Source organism: Typopeltis vanoorti, chromosome 7, assembly GCF_054136105.1.
Source record: "Typopeltis vanoorti isolate ZY-2024b chromosome 7, IOZ_Tvanoo_1.0, whole genome shotgun sequence".
Lineage (NCBI taxonomy): Eukaryota > Metazoa > Arthropoda > Arachnida > Uropygi > Thelyphonidae > Typopeltis > Typopeltis vanoorti.
This window is the reverse complement of record NC_143555.1, coordinates 64585480-64604117: the sequence shown is the minus strand read 5'-3', so window position 1 is coordinate 64604117 and position 18638 is coordinate 64585480. Positions and strand designations below refer to the sequence as shown.

Below are 18638 nucleotides of genomic sequence, written 5' to 3'. Positions count from 1 at the left end.
TTATGAGAACAGGTTGAAGATTTGTGGGTTGCAGAAATTCGTTGATAGGCGGAAAAGGGGAGATATATGATTGAGACATTGAAATTGCTGAAGGGTTTCTATATGATTAATTCAATGGATGTTTTTCAGATCAGGACTGGTGGTGGATTCTTTACTTTTTAGAGTGGAATGAGCTGCCAGAGTCGGTTGTGCTATGACAGTGAATGAGTTCAAGGCAAGGTATGATAGATACTGTGAGAATGTCGAATAGTTCTGTGGAAATGATATTTAGGGCCTCCCTCGATGAGTCTAAGGACTCCCTGGAGTTGCCCGTAATAATAGTAATAACATGATCCCAACCTTTAAATGCCATTACTTTTGTTTTCTTTTGTGAAATTTTCTAAATTGTATTGTTGGCTTATTTTGTTTAATTCATAAAGTGATTTATGGAGGTCATCTTCATTGTCTTGTAATATAAATGATCATCTGCATATGTATTATATTGATAATAGTTCTGGTTAATTGGATACCTTGTTTTATTGTTGTTTTCCATATTTTAATAATCTGATATATATATATATATATATATATATCTGATACAGTGGTGCCTTGGTTAATGACGGTAATCCATTCCAGGATTACCGCCGTTATCCAAGGTGCGATTCCCCATAAGATTTAATTGAAAATCGATTAATTTGTTCCGCCACCTCCCCACAACCATAGTACATATTAAAAATGCAGATAAAACTAATTTAAAATGTCATAAAAATATGATAATTATCATTTATTTATTATACAGTATGTGTATTTGCTACAAAAAAATTAACATTAATAAAATGAATTGTTCATGAAAACAGTTTTTAATTATCTATCTTCACCAGAAGGACAATTGGACTCACTTCAGAGTTTTTTGACAAATGGACTTGTAAAAAACATGTCTAGGATTGTTTGCTTCTTTTTTAAAATGTTTCTGAAAAACTGCATGGACTTTTCATTAAATAGATCTGCAATTCTGATAACCTCAGATTTGTTTGGATTCCATTTCATAACAACATTTTGAACTTCCACCCACTTTGCTGAAACATTTTTGATTTCAGCAGTTGTAATTTGTTCTTTCTCTTCATCCTTATCTTTAGATGAAATTTCCATTTCCTTTTCTTCACATTGCTGCTTGAAAAGTTCTTTTAGCTTGTCAGTAGTCAGTTCTCGGTCATGCATCTCCAATAATTCTTCAACATCTTCTTTCTCTACAGTTGCCACAATATCCTTTACCAATTTGTGTCCATCTGAAGTTTCTTCATTACCAAAGGAAGGACACAGTTTCCTCCATTGCTGCTTTGAGACATTTTATCGTTACTTCTTGCCAATCCTTTACAATTAGCCTAATTGTTATGACAATGTTGAATTCTTCCTTCCAAAATTTTCTTAGGGTTATGTTGGTAGCCTCACACATTTCAAAGCACCTGGTAAAAAGTGCCCTTGTGTAAAGATTTTTAAAATTTGCAATTATCAGCTGATCCACAGGTTGAATCAGAGATGTAGTCTTGGGAGGAAGAAAAATCACCTTGATAAAATCTAATTCCTCTGGTAACTCTTCTTGTATGCCCGTTTGATGGCCAGGTGCATTATCCAAGGTTATATTGGCGTTTAGAGGCAGATTGTTTTGCTCAAGATAGGCTTTGACAATTGGTCCAAACACTTCGCGAATCCAGTTTCTAAATTCTATTCTTGTGATCCAGGCTTTGCTGTTAGACTTCGACAAAACACCGAGATTGGATTTAGAGACATTGAACTTTTTGAATGCTCGGGGATTCTCTGAGTGGTAGATTAACATTGGTTTTACCTTGCCATTTGCATTTGCTGCTAAAAGCAATGTTAACCTATCATTCATTGGTTTATGCCCAGGAAGTGTTTTTTTAATTCTTTTGTGATAAGTGTCCTGTTGGGTATTTTCTTCCAAAATAACCCAGTCTCATACAATTGAAGACTTGTTGAGGTGGTATTCTCCTTCTTCTATAATTCTTGTAAAGCTATTGACAAATTTATCTGCTGCTGCTGCTTTGTCAGCACTAGCTGCTTCTCCGTGTCTGACCACACTATGAATTCCTGTTCTTTTTTTTTAAAGTTGTCAAACCTACCTCTGCAACCTTTGAAATCATCATCATCTACCTCAAAACTTGATCCCGAAGTCTTCTTTTTCAAATCTTGATAAATTTGTTTAGCTTTCTGACAGATTGCATTTTGAGATGTAGTATCGCCTACCATTTCTCTTTCTTTGATCCAAATTAGTAATAGATTTTCCATTTGCTTAAAAAGAAGCCCTCTGACATTCAACCTTGAAGTTCCCTTATCAACCTTAGCTACCATAAATTCTTCTTTCATAGCCAAAATTGTTGCTATTGTAGAATGACTGGTTTCATATATCCAGGTTAGCTGCATAACTTTCACACCTTCGTGATGTTTTGCTATTATTTCTTTCTTCTGTTCAATAGAGAACATTTTTCTGTTTTTTTTTTTTCCTTGCTAGCTTTCTTTTTGGGACCCATTTTGTCACACAGTAAAAAAATTCACTCTATAAAAAAAAAGATACGCAAAATACGGTATTATTACAAATTGTACAACACTAAGACAAGGGATACAAAGAACATATCGTCACCTGAAAATAAAAGTAAAAGTTCAAAAAAAAAAAAATTTGAAAAAAGAAGTTAAGTTAAATTCAAAACTTGCAATTTTTGACTTAGTGCATTTTGCTTGTAAGGTGATGATATTAGATACAGCACTTACCGTAACATACACTGATTAGCAGCTTATAGATACGATTATTATACAGATGAGATTTGATTTTGCCTTTTGATGGCGAATGAACAGTGACACGCACCTGCTGATTTATTGTCTATTTGAACCAACACATAAAAAATACTTAAATACTCATTTTCATCATAAAACACATTTATAACCACAAATTAATTTTAAAATTAAGCACAGTACGCTATAAGAAAAGAAACAATAAACGGAAAATGTAAATAGCTGGCTATGATGGATCAAACATATCTGAGCTTCACAGCTATGCCGCATGGCTGTTCTCTATTCAACAGTGTCTTTCCGTGCGTTGCTGAGTACGATCGAAAAATTCTGGTTTTTTAGATTGAATAGAGGTTCACATAATCGAGAGTCGTTAACCAAGAGATTTTTTTTTTACAGCCACTCATCATTAACCAATTACATCGTTATATGAGGCCGTTGTTAACCAAGGCACCACTGTATGTATATTTATTTTGAATAGACTTGGAGATAAGCTACGTCCCTGTCTGATACCCTGATTTATTTCAATCTCTTCTGTTAATTTATTACCTAACTGTAGCTGTATTTTTGTATCTTTATATAAAACTTTGTATAACTTGTACCAAATGTAATGGATATCCTTGTTTTTTCATTATATTCTATAGTTTTAATTTGTGTATTTTATCAAAAGCTTTCTCGTAATCTATGAAGGCCATATGAGTCTAAATTATATTCTCTTCTTTATTCAATAATTTGTTTTAGCACAGATATGTTGTCTATACCTGATCTTCCATGTCTGAAACCATTTTGTTCTTCTGAGAGTAGATTTTTTGCAATATTTCTAAGTCTTTTATTCAGGATTTTACTGTAAATTTTAATAAACTTATTCGTTTGTAATTTCCACAGTCCTCTCTGTTGTCTCCTTTCTTAAATATAGATATAACCTTAGCTTTTAACAAATCTGATGGAACTTCACATTTTCTCCAACAGTTATTTATTAACTTATACATATTTTTGGTCGTAACATGTTAAAAAAAATATAAGACTTATTGATAAACTGATCATAGATATTTAATTCGTACAATATTGCCTACCGGATTTGCTAGTAACTGACTAGCTTTCTCAAGGCTTGCATAGTACAAAAAAAATGATAAATGCAAAAATAGGTTTAAGAATACAAAAAACGTTAGTACCTGTTAGGTAGCTATGGTAACACTTTCGAGTGACATGTCTGTATAAATTGTGACTTTCTACTAAGTATCGTGAACGTGCGTTACATGCAAACGTGTAATATGATTATTCACGTACTGTAGTTCTGTTGGAGAGAATTAATTCGTTTTTCCAAGTATCGTCCAGTATGGCCCCCTTGATTTCTGTTTTGTACATAGCACCACCTGTACATAGCACTACTGCTGCTTCTTTAAATAATCGATGTCTGTAATCATTATCTACGTAGGGCATAGAGCTGTTATCCCAGTCTATAGTGTGGTTCGAAGTTGAAAAGTGATGTGCTAAACTGGAGGTGATCGTTCTGTTGTGATTTACATCGCCAACATGTTCTTTCTGTGTTATTTCCAGGCTTCTCGAAGTTTGTCCAACGTAGGAAAGACTGCACGTGCATGGAATATTATACACACCTGGATATTTATAAAATGGAACACTGTCCTTAGAGGATCTTAGAACCTGTCTGATGCTAGTAGTTGGTTTAAATACAACCCTGATGTTATGGGCTTTTAACAATCTCACAGTTTTGGTGGAAATTGAGCCCATAAAGGGGATGACTGCTATTGAAATTTGCTGGGTGACTGTTCTTTCTTGTTGGTTATCTTTGTATAGAAATTTGCTGATGATGTTTTGAGGATAACCATTTTGCGATAGTGTTATAGCGATTTGGGACAGTTCTGTCTGAACTTCTTCATTGTCGGAGATGAAGTTTCTGACTCGATTTCTCAACATGTGGATGATGCTCTGTTTATGTGACCTATGATGGTTTGAAGAGTAATGTAGATATCGTCCAGTATCCGTAGGTTTTTTGTAAATAGACAGTTTGAAATTGTTACCTTGTATTTTAACTCTTTACCTTGTATGTCCAAGAAGTGTAGTTGTTCGTTGTTTTCTACTTCTAGAGTAAATTTGATTTTATTGTGGAGCGAGTTGATTTTATTGACAAACATATGTAGATTTTCCATGTTGTTCTGCCATATGATGAAGATATCATCCACATATCTCCACCATATTGACGGTTTAGGAGTAATGTTGGTGAATATTCCATTTTCAAATTTCTCCATGTAAAGGTCTGCACAATGTGGTGACAGAGGGCTGCCCATGGCTAGGCCTTCTAATTGTTGGTATATCTTGTTGTTCACTTTGAAGAAATTTGATTGTAGGCAGTGCTTGAACATCGTTGTAATATCAGCAAGAAAGAGATCTTTGATAATGTTCATGACTTCTACTGGTACATTCGTGAATAAGGATACTACGTCTAGACTGGTCATTATGTGTGTTTGTGTTATCTTCATATTTTTGAGTTTGTCAACAAATTGTTGAGAATTTTTTATGTAGGATTCTGTTTGTCTGATTTTTCCCTTAAGTAAGTTAGCTAGGTATTTAGCTAATAGGTAAGTGGGGGAGGACCTACCATCCACAATCGGACGAAGTGGTACTTCTTCCTTATGCACTTTAGGCACCCCATATACAGTCTAGGAGTAATGGGATGTGAGGATTTAAGCTTTCTTTTTAGTTCTTCAGGCCAAGTATTCATATTGCAGATCAGGAAGTTTGTCTCATTGTGGTTCTTCATGGTAGGATCTTTGTGGAGAATTTTGTACTTTGAACTGTCCGATAGTAAGTCGTTTATCTTCTTGAAATAGTTTTTTGAGTTTAGGATGACGGTGGCATTCCCCTTGTCTGCTCTAGTTATTATTATTTCTTTGTTCTTCCTCAAGTTCTGAATAGCTTTTCTATCGTATGGAGTATAATAAATTTAGTTTAATCCTTTATCCAAGTGCGAGCAACCAAAGTTTGTGCCTGAAAGTATCTTCAGGACTGGGTAAGGTGGTACAACACCAGGGCGACTCCTTGCAAATTTATTATATTCTAACCAAGTGAAAAATAAACTTTCAACATATGGAGTAGTATTAAGTTTTGGTTGTGTTGCTGTTGCTAGGATAATAGTGCTTTGGAATCTGATATCATTGGCTACAGCTTGTGGTAGTGGGTAGAGACATTTTTCAATTCCACACATAAAGTCCATTTTAGGAATGTAATTTGGAGTGTACAGACATAATGGCCAGTCTAGATGTAGTATCCTTATTCACGAATCTACCAGTAGAAGAAGTCATGAACATTATCAAAGATCTCTTTCCTGCTGATATCACAAAGATGTTCAAGCACTGCCTACAATCAAATTTCTTCAAAGTGAACAACAAGATATACCAACAATTGGAAGGCCTAGCCATGGGCAGCCCTCTGTCACCACATTGTGCAGACCTTTTCATGGAGAAATTTGAAAATGAAATATTCACCAACATTACTGTTAAACCTTCAATATGGTGGAGATATGTGGATAATATCTTCATCATATGGCAGAACAACATGGAAAACCTACATATGTTTGTCAATAAAATCTCAACTCACTCTACAATAAAATCAAATATACTCTAGAAGTAGAAAACAACGAAAAACTACACTTCTTGGACATACTAGTGAAAAGACAAAGATACTGGACGATATCTACATTACTCTTCAAACCATCATAGGTCACATAAACAGAGCATCATCCACATGTTGAGAAATCGAGTCAGAAACTTTATCTCCGATGATGAAGTTCAGACAGAACTGTCCCAAATTGCTATAACACTATTGCAAAATGGTTATCCTCGAAACATCATCAACAAATTTCTATACAAAGATAACCACAAGAAAGAACAGTCTCCCAGCAAATTTCAACAGCAGTCATCCCCTTTATGGGCTCAATTTCCAACAAAATTGTGAGATTGTTAAAAGCCCATAACATCAAGGTTGTATTTAAACCAACTACTAGCATCAGACAGGTTCTAAGATCTTCTAAGGACAGTGTTCCATTTTATAAATATCCAGGTGTGTATAATATTCCATGCACGTGCTGTCTTTCCTACGTTGGACAAACTTCGAGAAGCCTGGAAATAACACAGAAAGAACACGTTGGCGATGTAAATCACAACAGAACGATCACCTCTGGTTTAACACATCATTTTTAAACTTCGAACCACACTATAGACTGGGATAACAGCTCTATGCCCTATGTAGATAATGATTACAGACATCGATTATTTAAAGAAGCAGCAGTAGTGCTATGTACAGGCAGCAACCTAAACAGAAATCAAGGGCCATACTTGACGATACTTAAAAAAACTAATTAATTCTCTCAGTCCAACAGAACTACAGTACGCAAATAATCATATTACACGTTTGCATGTAATGCGTGTTTATGATACTTAGTAGAAAGTCACGATTCATACAGACATGTCACTCGAAAGTGTTACCGTAGCTACCTAACAGCTACTAATTTTTTTTGTATTCTTAAACCTTTTTTGCATTTACCATTTTTTTGTACTGTGCAAGCCTTGAGAAAGCTAGTCAGTTACTAACGAAACCGGTAGGCAATATTGTACAAACATATATATGAATTAAATATCTATGTCAGTTTATTAGTAAGTCTTATATTTTTTAATTATTTATTAATTTTAAGACTGCGATGTAAATATTCTTCACCATATTTCCAAAGCTCTGTATTTATGCCATCTAATCCAGTTGATTTTCTGTTTTTTGATACCTTTTATTGTTTCTTTTTTGTTCTTCCAATTTTATTGGTTCTATATCAGTACTGATTTTTCATTATTATTTTATGTTATTAAATTTGGGTCATACCATAAATTCTTATAATGTTCTATCCATTGTTTCTCATATATTATGTTGATTTGTGCTTATCTCTTTCTTTGTTGTTTATTTTCCTTAATATTTTGTAGGCTATGTCTTGTCTTCCACAAATGTCTTCTGTATTATTAACAAATCTAACCCATGATTCTTGGTGAGCTTTCTGTACTATGGTTTTAGCTATATTTTTGTTTTTGTATGTTTTTGAAGGAGTGATTTGTATGCCCTTTGTTTTTCTTTTATTGCATTTTCTATATCTGTGTTCCAGATTTTAATGCTTTTCTTTTTAATATTTTATTTTTCTTTCTAAGTAGTTCAGAGGCTGCTTTATGGATTATCTTTATTAAAGTTTTCCATTCTTCTATATCTTCACTGATTTGAACTTCTTTTAGGGAATCTGTTAATTGTGATTGATATAGCATTCTAATGCTTTCTTCTTGTAATAGATATACTTGTGATTTTTTTTGTTTTTTCTTATTTACCTCCTTTCTCCATTTTGATGGTATTCTATTTTAGAGACTACTAAATAATGATCTGAAAAAATTTCACTTCCTCTGGAAACCTGTACATATCACACATGGAGCTAGTTTCTGATTAGTAATGAAAGAATCAATTATAGATCTTATTCCTCTGCCATTCCAAGTGTGTATATATATATATAAGAATCAAAAAGAATCAGCTAATGCCTTTTTATTCCCGTATATAGGGAGTAGGTGAGGCCATTTTAGCTCTATCTAACTTTTGGAGACTGAGTGGGCAGTTCAATCTCCACTGGGAGCAAATCAGAGATAGCTGGCCCAAGGCTATCACTTATTAAGCAGCACACAGTGAAGAGAGAAGGCTCAACAAGTGGCGCCATCTCTTGGTCCCTTATCCTAACACTCGTATTTAATGTCTGAAATAATATGGGTTCTACAGTTGATTTTCTTGTGTTTACGGGATGAAAAACCCGAGTTTCCGGGAGAAAAAACCCGCTTCTCGTGCCAGAGATCGACTAACTTGGGAACTGCTCAAAAAAAGCTTAGAAAAATGTTTTCTAGTCGCTGACTAGATTCGTAACCAAGAAGTCTTCCTTCGTGCGGTCAAGCGGCGTGGCGTGCAAACACCACATTCACTGAGCTACACAGGCTCTTATGTATATATGTATGTATGTATGAAAGAATGTCATTAACTCGGTTAACATACATATTTTTATAAAGAATTGAATGACTAGAACCTAGATTTAAGTAAAAAGGTTTTAATATAAAAATACGACTAGTTTCGGCTTAACAGCCTTCATCAGGTGAGATTATGAAAGAAAAAAGAAAAAACACTAAAACACTGAAAGTTAAATAAACTATGAACATCATAGAGAGTCTCTATACATAATTGACACTAAATCGTTGTGATTGTATTTAAAGCTGTTCTTTTGTCAGTTGTATTGTTGTTGGGAAAGCCGTGCTAGTAGCATCTCGTGAACGCCAGTACATGATTACAGCTGTATGACAATCTGGGAGGTTGTAGCTCAAGTTAATATTTAGATGAACAGGATTGAAGATGATTTCTCAAGGTTCCACGATTTTTCTCTCTAGTTCAGCATTGCAACGGAAAATGTTAGTAGATTTTTCCCAGCAGTCTTTGTGACTTTGATTTTCATCATTAAGATTAGCTGAGAAAAGGATATGACTAGATAATGTACTGGCTCGCTGTTTCTTGTAAGTAATGTCCCTCGTGTGTTCTTCCATACGCAATTCGACAGATTTGTCTGTCTGCCAAAATAAGGAATATCACAATCACACAATATTTTATATACACCTGGGTATTTGAGTTGATGATGACAAGGCTTAGGGTGGCTTATTAAGAAACGGATCTTTGGAAGTGGAGTAAACAAGGTTCTGATATTGTATTTTCTTAGAACTTTTGCTAATTTGTGTGAAACCGTACTTAGTAAGGAATAGATATATTGCCTTTGAATCTATTTATTTCTTCTGAGTGATGTCTAGGAGGATTAAGAAGGAATTTTTCAATGATTCTCTTGTAATATCCATTAACTTCGAAAGAAGTTTTCAGATGGTTTATTTCTGTAAGAAGTTTATTTGGGTCCTCCAGAAGACCAAGAGTTCTTATTCCATATAATATATACAAACAAAATCATGGACTGGCTATGGGTAATCCTTTATCCCCTGTACTCGCAAATATTTACTTGGAGGATTTTGAAACCAAAGCTATGTGTTCCTTTATTTTAACACCTAAAGTTTGGAAATGCTATGTAGATGATGTCTTCATTCTTCATTATTTGGAGCCATTGACATGATTCCCTTTATGGTTTTCCTCGAACATCTCAGTAGCCGACATCAAAGTATTAAGTTTACTGCTGAACTTGAAACGGATAATTCCTTGCCTTTTCTTGATGTCAAACTGACTCGCTCTTCTAGTAAACTCAAAATATCGATATATAGAAAGCCCACACATACCAACAGATATCTGCATAGTCAGTACCATCACTTCCCTCCTCATAAACTTGGAATAATTTCCACCTTGGGACATAGAGCCCGTTCTCTTCTTGATGATCCAAATGAACTGCTTGCAGAAATAAACCATCTGAAAACTTCTTTCGAAGTTAATGGATATTCCAAGAGAATCATTGAAAAATTCCTTAATCCTCCTAGACATCACTCAGAAGAAACAGATAGATTCAAAGGCAATATATCTATTCCTTACATAAGTACAGTTTCACATAAATTAGCAAAAGTTCTAAGAAAATACAATATCAGAACCTTGTTCACTCCACTTCTAAAGATCCGTTTCTTAATAAGCCACCTTAAGCCTTGTCATCATCAACTCAAATATCCTAGTGTATATAAAATATTGTGTGATTGTGATATTCCTTATTTTGGGCAGACAGACAAATCTGTCGAATTGCATATGGAAGAACACATGAGGGACATTACTTATAAGAGACAGCGAGCCAGTACATTATCTAGTCATATCCTTTTCTCATCTAATCCTAATGATGAAAACCAAAGTCACAATGTCTGCTGAGAAAAATCTACTAACATCTTCCGTTGCAATGATGAACTAGAGAGAAAAATCATGGAATCTAGAGAAATCCTGTTCATCTAAATAATAACTTGAGCTACAACCTCCCAGATTGTCATATGGCTGTAATCATGTACTGGCGTTCACGAGATGCTACCAGCACGCACTTTTCCAACAACACAACTAACGAAAGAACAGCTTTAAATACAACCGCACCGATTTAGTGTTAATGATGTATAGAGACTCTATGATGTTCGTAGTTTATTTAAGCTTCAGTGTTTTAGTGTTTTTTCTTTCTTTTATAATCTCACCTGATGAAGGCTGTTAAGCCGAAACTAGTCGTGTTTTTATATTAAAACCTTTTTACTTAAATCTCGGTTCTAGTCATTCAATTCTTTATATATATATATATATATATATATATATATATAATTTTTTTTTTTGAAAAAAAGTAGAGAAGTCTAATAGTTCTTGACCACTGTTATTGATGCAAATTTCTCCATATATGTTCCTAAATCATTTGGGATTGGATTATTTTCAACTCTAGCATTAAGATATCCTGTTATTAATATATAGTCATTTTTTAATTATATTTATTTAACTGTTTTTGTAGTTCCTCATAAAATTGTTTGTTCCTTCTTTCTTCAGGGGCATATACTTCTATGGTATTTAAGTAGCCTCTAGATCTGATAGGTATTTCTAAATATATATATATATATATATATATATATATATATATTGAAATTTGGGAGAATATCAAAGCTTCAATGAAAGATTTGTGACTCCCATCCAGAAAAGTATGTAAACATGTAATATACTAGTATTATGACCTGACTAAGAATTTTTAGTATTTATTTAAATTTTATTTGTATACAGTGGAACATTGGTTGTCGAATGACTTTCATCTCGAACAAATCAGTTCCTGAACATATTTTCTGAACAAAACACGCACCGGTTTCCGAACAGAATCTTGGTTCCCGAACAGGCAAACCAGCAACCACGTGCTCTGTGGGCTGAGATTAAGGCGTGAGAGTGTCAGTTATGTCGTAGCTCCTGCTCAATGCAGAGTTGCTCAAATTTGCAGTGCCTTTTTTTTTTTTTTTTGATAAATTATTATTAAATAAGCCTCCATGGGGCTGAAGAAGGATGACAGCAGCAAAGCAAAAAGAAAGGTTGTTAGAATCACGATAGAGGTGAGAAAAGAAATCATATCCAAACATGAAAATAGCGTTCGTGTCTTGGATATTGCTATGCAGTTTGGTATGGCGAAATCAGTGATCTGTACAATACTCAAAAATAAAGAGACGATCAATTTTCATCCATATTTCAACTATTTATTATATTTATTCTTTTCGTGTGCATTTTCATTGTTTTGTATATGATTTTATGCATGAAGTAGTACTGTTATAAAGGTTTAAATTAGCAATCATCTGCAGTTCGGGAACGGATTAATCCATTTTACATTAATTCATATTGGAAAATGGTTTCAGTGTTCAAACAAAGTTAACGAACAGCCTTTAGGAACCAATTATGTTCGACAACCGAGGTTCCACTGTGTGTGTGTGTGTGTGTGTGTGTGTGTGTGTGTGTGTGTGTGTGTGTGTGTGTGTGTGTGTGTATCGCCTATCAGGAATGCAGAGAACTGACTGGGACTTCTGATCTAATATCCAGTTCTCACCTTCATGCGATGTGTCCTATTAGTAGCTATCTACTGAGTACAGAATGAATGAGGATGGGCTTGCAAGTTGGAACTTAGCCAACCAAATTGTACTTTCTTTTGGCTTAAACCACAAATGCATCTGATGGTTACAACATTATGAGATTTCATGCTCGCTGGGGCATCGCCTAGTTAAACAAGGTCCCTCTGCTGTTTTCATCAGGGAACCAGGATAAACAGTGAAAATTCAGCTACTGAAACAAGCTCCAACTCAACATCTAGAAGATGAAGAATAAACCCAGAAATCAGAAAAGTACCATGTGGACATAATTGGCATTACTGAGATAAAGAAGACAAAAGCAGGTTAGATCTTACTAAATATTAAATAATAAGTATAGGATGGTATATTCAAGCAATAATGATCAAGGAAAGGAAGGAGTAGCAATAGCATTCAACCCCAAACATGAAGATAACTTGTAAGGAAGAAGTGGAGAAATTTTTCATATCATTAGAACAAGCAGCCAACATAAAGCAAATGGGGAAAAGTGGTCCTTGTTGGAGATCTGAACAGCAGAGTAGGAAATTAACCCCACAAGGCATATAAGAACAGTTTGGGAAAATTTGGAGAAAAGAACAAAGGACCAATTAATAATGGTAAGTATTTGCTGGACTTCTGCTCAGGACTTTGACTATCCATTACTAACACCGTGTTGCAACATAATGATGAGCACAAGTTCATGGAGAAATGACATAAGAAATAAGAAAAGCCTCATTGATTACATCTTTGTTGATAGTGATATCTTCATGCCTGTTCAGGATACAGGAGACAGGATTTGAAATTGGAAGTGACCATTACTTAGTGCTAAGTAGGATAAAAATGAAAAGAACAGTATGTAAGAAAGTTTTTAAAAGAATTAAAGTTGAGCAACTTTTACAGGTAAACTGTGGACTCAACTATACAAATATTACTGAAGAAAAAATGAAACAGATTGAAAACGAGAATCAAACCTTGCAGTTTCATTGGCAAACTCTGAATTGATTGATTCAACTAGGGAAGTATGTGGTGAAGTTGTCTGTAAGGATAGAAAAATAAGAACCCCCATGGTGACACAAGAAGCAGTCCTGGAAAAGAAGAATGCATACCAAAAGTTCATAGCAAATAAGTTGGCAGATCCCCTAAAACAATATAGAGAAAAATATAAGAGAGCCTAAGCTATGTGTAAAAGTAGCTAAACAAAAGTAATAGAAGACTTCGGTAAGAATATAGAAAATAAATAACAGGAAGGTGGGAAAATGTTCAGGAGGCTATTGAAAAAACTCAGAAATGGTGGGAAGAGACTGTAAATGGAAACAAAGATGATAAAAGTGGCATGAAAATTGAAGATAAGGATATCCTAAATGTCTGTAGTAATTACTTGGAGAGGCGCTGTTAAACGAAACAAGCAGTGACAGAACCATACTAGAAAATTTTCACGAGGAATGCAAAGAGGAGTACATATCAATAATTGAGGTAGAAAAAGCCATCAAAAACTTGAAATGTGGAAAGGCAGCTGGAGTAGATATTTATACCTCCATACTTAAGTATGGAGGTATAAAAATGTTGCATTGGTTACACTGCATAATTCAAAGGGCCTGGTCCAAAGATCGAATTCCAGATGATTGTAGTCAAGCTCTCATAGTTCCCATCTAAAAAGAAAAAGAAAAAAAAAGGGAAATAAAGCTGAATTATAGAGAAATTTCTCTATTAAGTGTTTCAGGTGAGATTTATGCAGACATACTTGAAAAGAGGATGAGAAGGATTGTGAAAGGGAAGCATGGTGAAGAACAAGCTGGATTCAGTCCAAATAGATGTTGTCAAGATCAGATCTTCTCTTTACGACAAAAAGTTGAAAAATCATGGGAATATGACAAGAATCTGTACTCAAGTTTTGTAGATCTGGAAAAGGTATACAACAAGATGCCTAGAAAAAAGCATTTCAAAACCCTACAATTATATAGGATGAATGGAACATTATACAGAGCAATACTTAGTCTATATGTATGTTAATCAACAGTTACAATTGAAGGGAATACAGGAAAATGGTTTGTTGTAAAATCTGGAATAAGACAATGCTCATTATCTACTCTCATTCATCATCTATATGAATTGCATTATGAAAGAAAGTGGCATTAGTCTTGATATTAGAACTGGACATGTGAAACTTAGTTCTTTGCTGTATGCAGTTGATGTTATACTTCTAAACACATCTAATGCAGGATTATGTACTTCTAAACACATCTCCAGAATTCTCTAACTAAATTGAATAACATCTGTAACAAATATGGCATGAACCTCAGCAGTAAATATACCAAAACTATGAAAATAAGAAGGAACATAGAAAACTTCAGCTGCATTTGGAATGGTGATCATATAGAACAAGTAAAATATTTCAGCTATTTAGGCACAATTTTCAGCGAAGATGGCAAGTTAAATCTAGAAATAGACAACAGAATAAGAAAAGCTGGTATGTTAGGTAGCCTGCTGAATAAATTTATATGGAATAAGAGAGAAATTAGCCAAAACACCAAACTAGCAGTATACAAGACAGTGTTCAAACCAGTTTTAAGTTATGGATCTGAGAGTTGGGTTAGAAATAAAGCATTTGATCAAAGACTAGAGACCACAGTTATGAGAGTTCTGAGAAAAATTAGGGGAGTGAACTGATGGCATCAATCATATTAAAAATGAAGATACTGGAATGGAACTTGACATTGTTAGCATTCAAGAAGAAAAAAAAGCTCACCAACCAAGTTGGTGAGTGATATAAAAAATGCTCCCTACATTGATAGATTGAGAGCTTGTGGATTGCAGAGATTGGTTGATAGGCGAAGAAGAGGGGATATGATAGAAACATTCAAATTACTAAAAGGTTTTTATAGGATTGATGCAGGGGAAATGTTTCAGCTGTGTGATAGTGATGGAAGAACAAGAGGTCATCTCTGGAAATTAAAGAAGAGTGTGGTTAACAAAGGTGTCAGAACAAGGTTTTTTGCCTGGAGGGTGGTGAATGAGTGGAATTCATTGCCTGACTTTGTTGTGAGCTCTTCATCTGTAAATGAATTCAAGAAGAGATATGACAGATATTGTTTTGCTAGTTTGGGTCTCCCGCGATGAGTCTACTGACTCCATGGAGATACCCGTAATAATAATAATAAAGAATGTGTCAGCAGAGCTAATCTAAGGTAGTAAGGGCACTTAAATAATGGGTGAGGAAATGTTAGCAAAATAGGTGTTTGATGCCAAGATGGTAGGAAAGCAACCAAGGGGAAGACTAAGGTCATGGATTGATTCAGTCAGAAATGCCATAGAAGCATGAAATGTTAGGAGGAAAATTGTTGATAGGAGATTAATAGTAATGTAAACTTAATCATGTAGTGCTATCATAGTAACTTGAATACCCCTTGAGGGTACATATAAGGAAATTTATGATGATAATATACAGGTTGCTTCGGAATACCCATTACAAACTTCTGGGTATGTAGGCAGAGGTCAGGGTAGATCAAGTGTCGATTTGCAACTCATGTTCCCCAAAGGGCATTGCAATAGCATATGTCAAGAACGTGTTATGTGCACATCATAAAAAACGTATACATCAGACAGGGTAAATTACATTTTAATTTCATAAACATTTACAAAAGATACTTGTTGAAGTTGCAGCTACCAACTTCACATCATGCATTATACCTGCTATGATCAATAGTGCTGTAATTTTTTCTGACTCCTTGTTCTGGAAGTTAGCAAAAATCTAGTTTATTTTGAAGTTTAAAGTGCATTATGCAAAAGAGTGCAATATAGGTATGAAGCACAGTAGTGGTATTGCATAAAGGATACGCTTGCACAAATGTATTACACAGTAGTGTGATACTGTTACTTTCAGAATATATAGCACTAATGTGCCATTTATTCCCATATCTTATTGGTGACATTATCATGAAGACCAGAGTTTTACTAAGCATATATTATTTCAATCTAAATGTGATTTTTCTTAATCCTATTAAATTTGTTTCTTTTTGTATAAGTGTGTATTCATATATATGTATATATACTTTTTATTTTTTTTTTAAATTTCTACTTTTAGAAATATCTTATCATGGCAGACATGCAGAATGCATTAGAAGAGCAGATTCTGGAAGCTACCAAGATTCTTGAGGCCCAAGTTGACTCTGAACTAGAAAAACTAGAGACCATGGGTGAGGACGATTTTGAAATTTTACGCGAAAAACGTAGAGAAGCACTAAAGAAACAATATGCACTTAAACAGAAATGTCTTTCTAAAGGCCATGGTGAATATTCAGAACTTGCTGATGAGAAAGAATTTTTTGAAGCATGTAAAGATAATGATGAAAATGTTGTATGCCACTTTTACCGTGATTCTACTCCTCGATGCAAAATTGTGGATAAACATTTGGGTATTTTGGCCAAAAGTCATTGGGAAACTAGATTTTGCATGATTAATGCTGAAAGATCACCATTCTTAACCAACAGGCTTAAAATTAAAGTTCTTCCAACCATGGTACTCATCAAGGGAGCAAAAGTAAAAGACTATATTGTTGGATTTGATGATTTAGGTGGAACAGATGAGTTTTCTACTGAGATGTTAGAATGGAGAATTGCTCAGTCTGGTGTTATTCAATATAATGGTGATCTTCTTATTCCACCTGGGAAAAGTACTAGCAGTAAAGGAAAAAATCCACTGCTTGGATACCAAAGGAAGAATATCAGAGATAGAGGGGATGAGGAAAGTGATGATGATGATGACTAAAAGAGAAAATTCATGGTATCTGGTGTGTGGGGATGATAGAATAATTTAACTACTTTTGAGACCATTTAAACTGCTGCTTATTAACATGAATCATATCACTTGTTTTATACTATGATGCTGTTGTTCATGTGTTAACATGTGCAATATCATTGGGAACTTTGTATTTAATTGCAGTACATTTTGAAATGATTTATTTATTAAGTTTTAAAGGGTAATTAAAATATGAATATTTGTTTATGGAATTGATAGTTAATCCAATCTTATGTCTACAGATAAATATTTTTTTACATAATATTAAAAGAAGAGAGATTATATATTGCTGATGAAACATACAAATATTAGCAGTTATTCTGTATACTTATCTTTCATACTACATTATTTCATAATTGATTATAAAATTGCTTTCTGTTATGTCACTTGTAAGGGAAATTACATATGCTTTGAGAGTCTTTTTTTTTAAAATACAGGAAATCCTTCCTAAATTTTCTATTGTATTGTCATATGAGCCTGCAAAACCAATACAAATATTATTTGCAGTCTAAGTATGAATTTATATTTAACTGCCCAAGCAATTCAGTAGCCAAACCATATCCTTTACTTTTTTTTTCTACACTGTACACTTCTTAACAAGTGACAGTTAATTAGCATAGAAATAAGATTTCCTATCCATATTAACTGTCATAATATTCTATAAAATATTAAGTACCATTGTACATTACAGATAATACTTGACTTGCATCAAAGTTACATAACTCAAACTTTATATAATTAGAATTTTAGAAAAATACAGAGCACTAAAAAATAAAGTTGATAATCTATGCAAAAAAGTAATAGAAAAATGGTTAGAAGAAAAAGCTACCAAATGCCAAGAAGCATACCAACAAAACAACCTAAAAGTCTTCCATGACACTATAAGAGAAATTACAAAGGAATTCCCAGCAAAAGCAGTAACAATGATAAATAATAAGATGACTGAAACCGGGAATATTGAAGATATAAGAAAAATCTGGTCAAACCATTTTAAGACTATCTTTCACCAAGGAAACAAAACTACAATGCCAACAATAGAAAAAAATAATGCCCACCCAAAAATTTTACAAGAGGAAGTTAGATATGCAATAAAACAGATGAAAAACAACAAAGCACCAGACATTGATACTATCCCTACTGAACTGTGATCATATGGAGACAGCCATCAATAGAATATTTAACAACCCTATTCAATAAAATACTACAAACAGGAGAGATCCCAAATGCCTGGAGAACTGGAAAGATCATCCCAATATACAAGAGAGGAGACAAAAGAGATTGCAGACCAATTTATTTACTCTCCTACACCTATAAAATGTTTGTAAGATTTATACAAAATAGATTAAAAAACACCTATGAAGAACTGATAGGCATAGAACAAGCTGATTTATGAGGAAACTATTCAACAATAGACCAGATTTTCACATTGCACCAACTAGCAGAGCTCAACTGGGAAG

The 18638-nt window shown here is 34.0% G+C and overlaps 1 protein-coding gene across 2 annotated transcripts in view; it reads left to right on the top strand.

The window, feature by feature from the left end:
* LOC150104732 (phosducin-like protein 3) overlaps nt 1-17393 on the top strand; it is a 46749-nt gene extending 29356 nt beyond the window's left edge. For both annotated transcript variants that reach the window (XM_090395912.1, XM_090395913.1), the window contains exon 2: nt 16468-17393. In XM_090395912.1, coding sequence (XP_090252038.1) covers nt 16468-17151 — 684 coding nt within the window. In that variant the 3' untranslated portion in view covers nt 17152-17393. The remainder of the gene's footprint in view (nt 1-16467) is intronic.
* Nucleotides 17394-18638: the final 1245 nt, after the last annotated feature.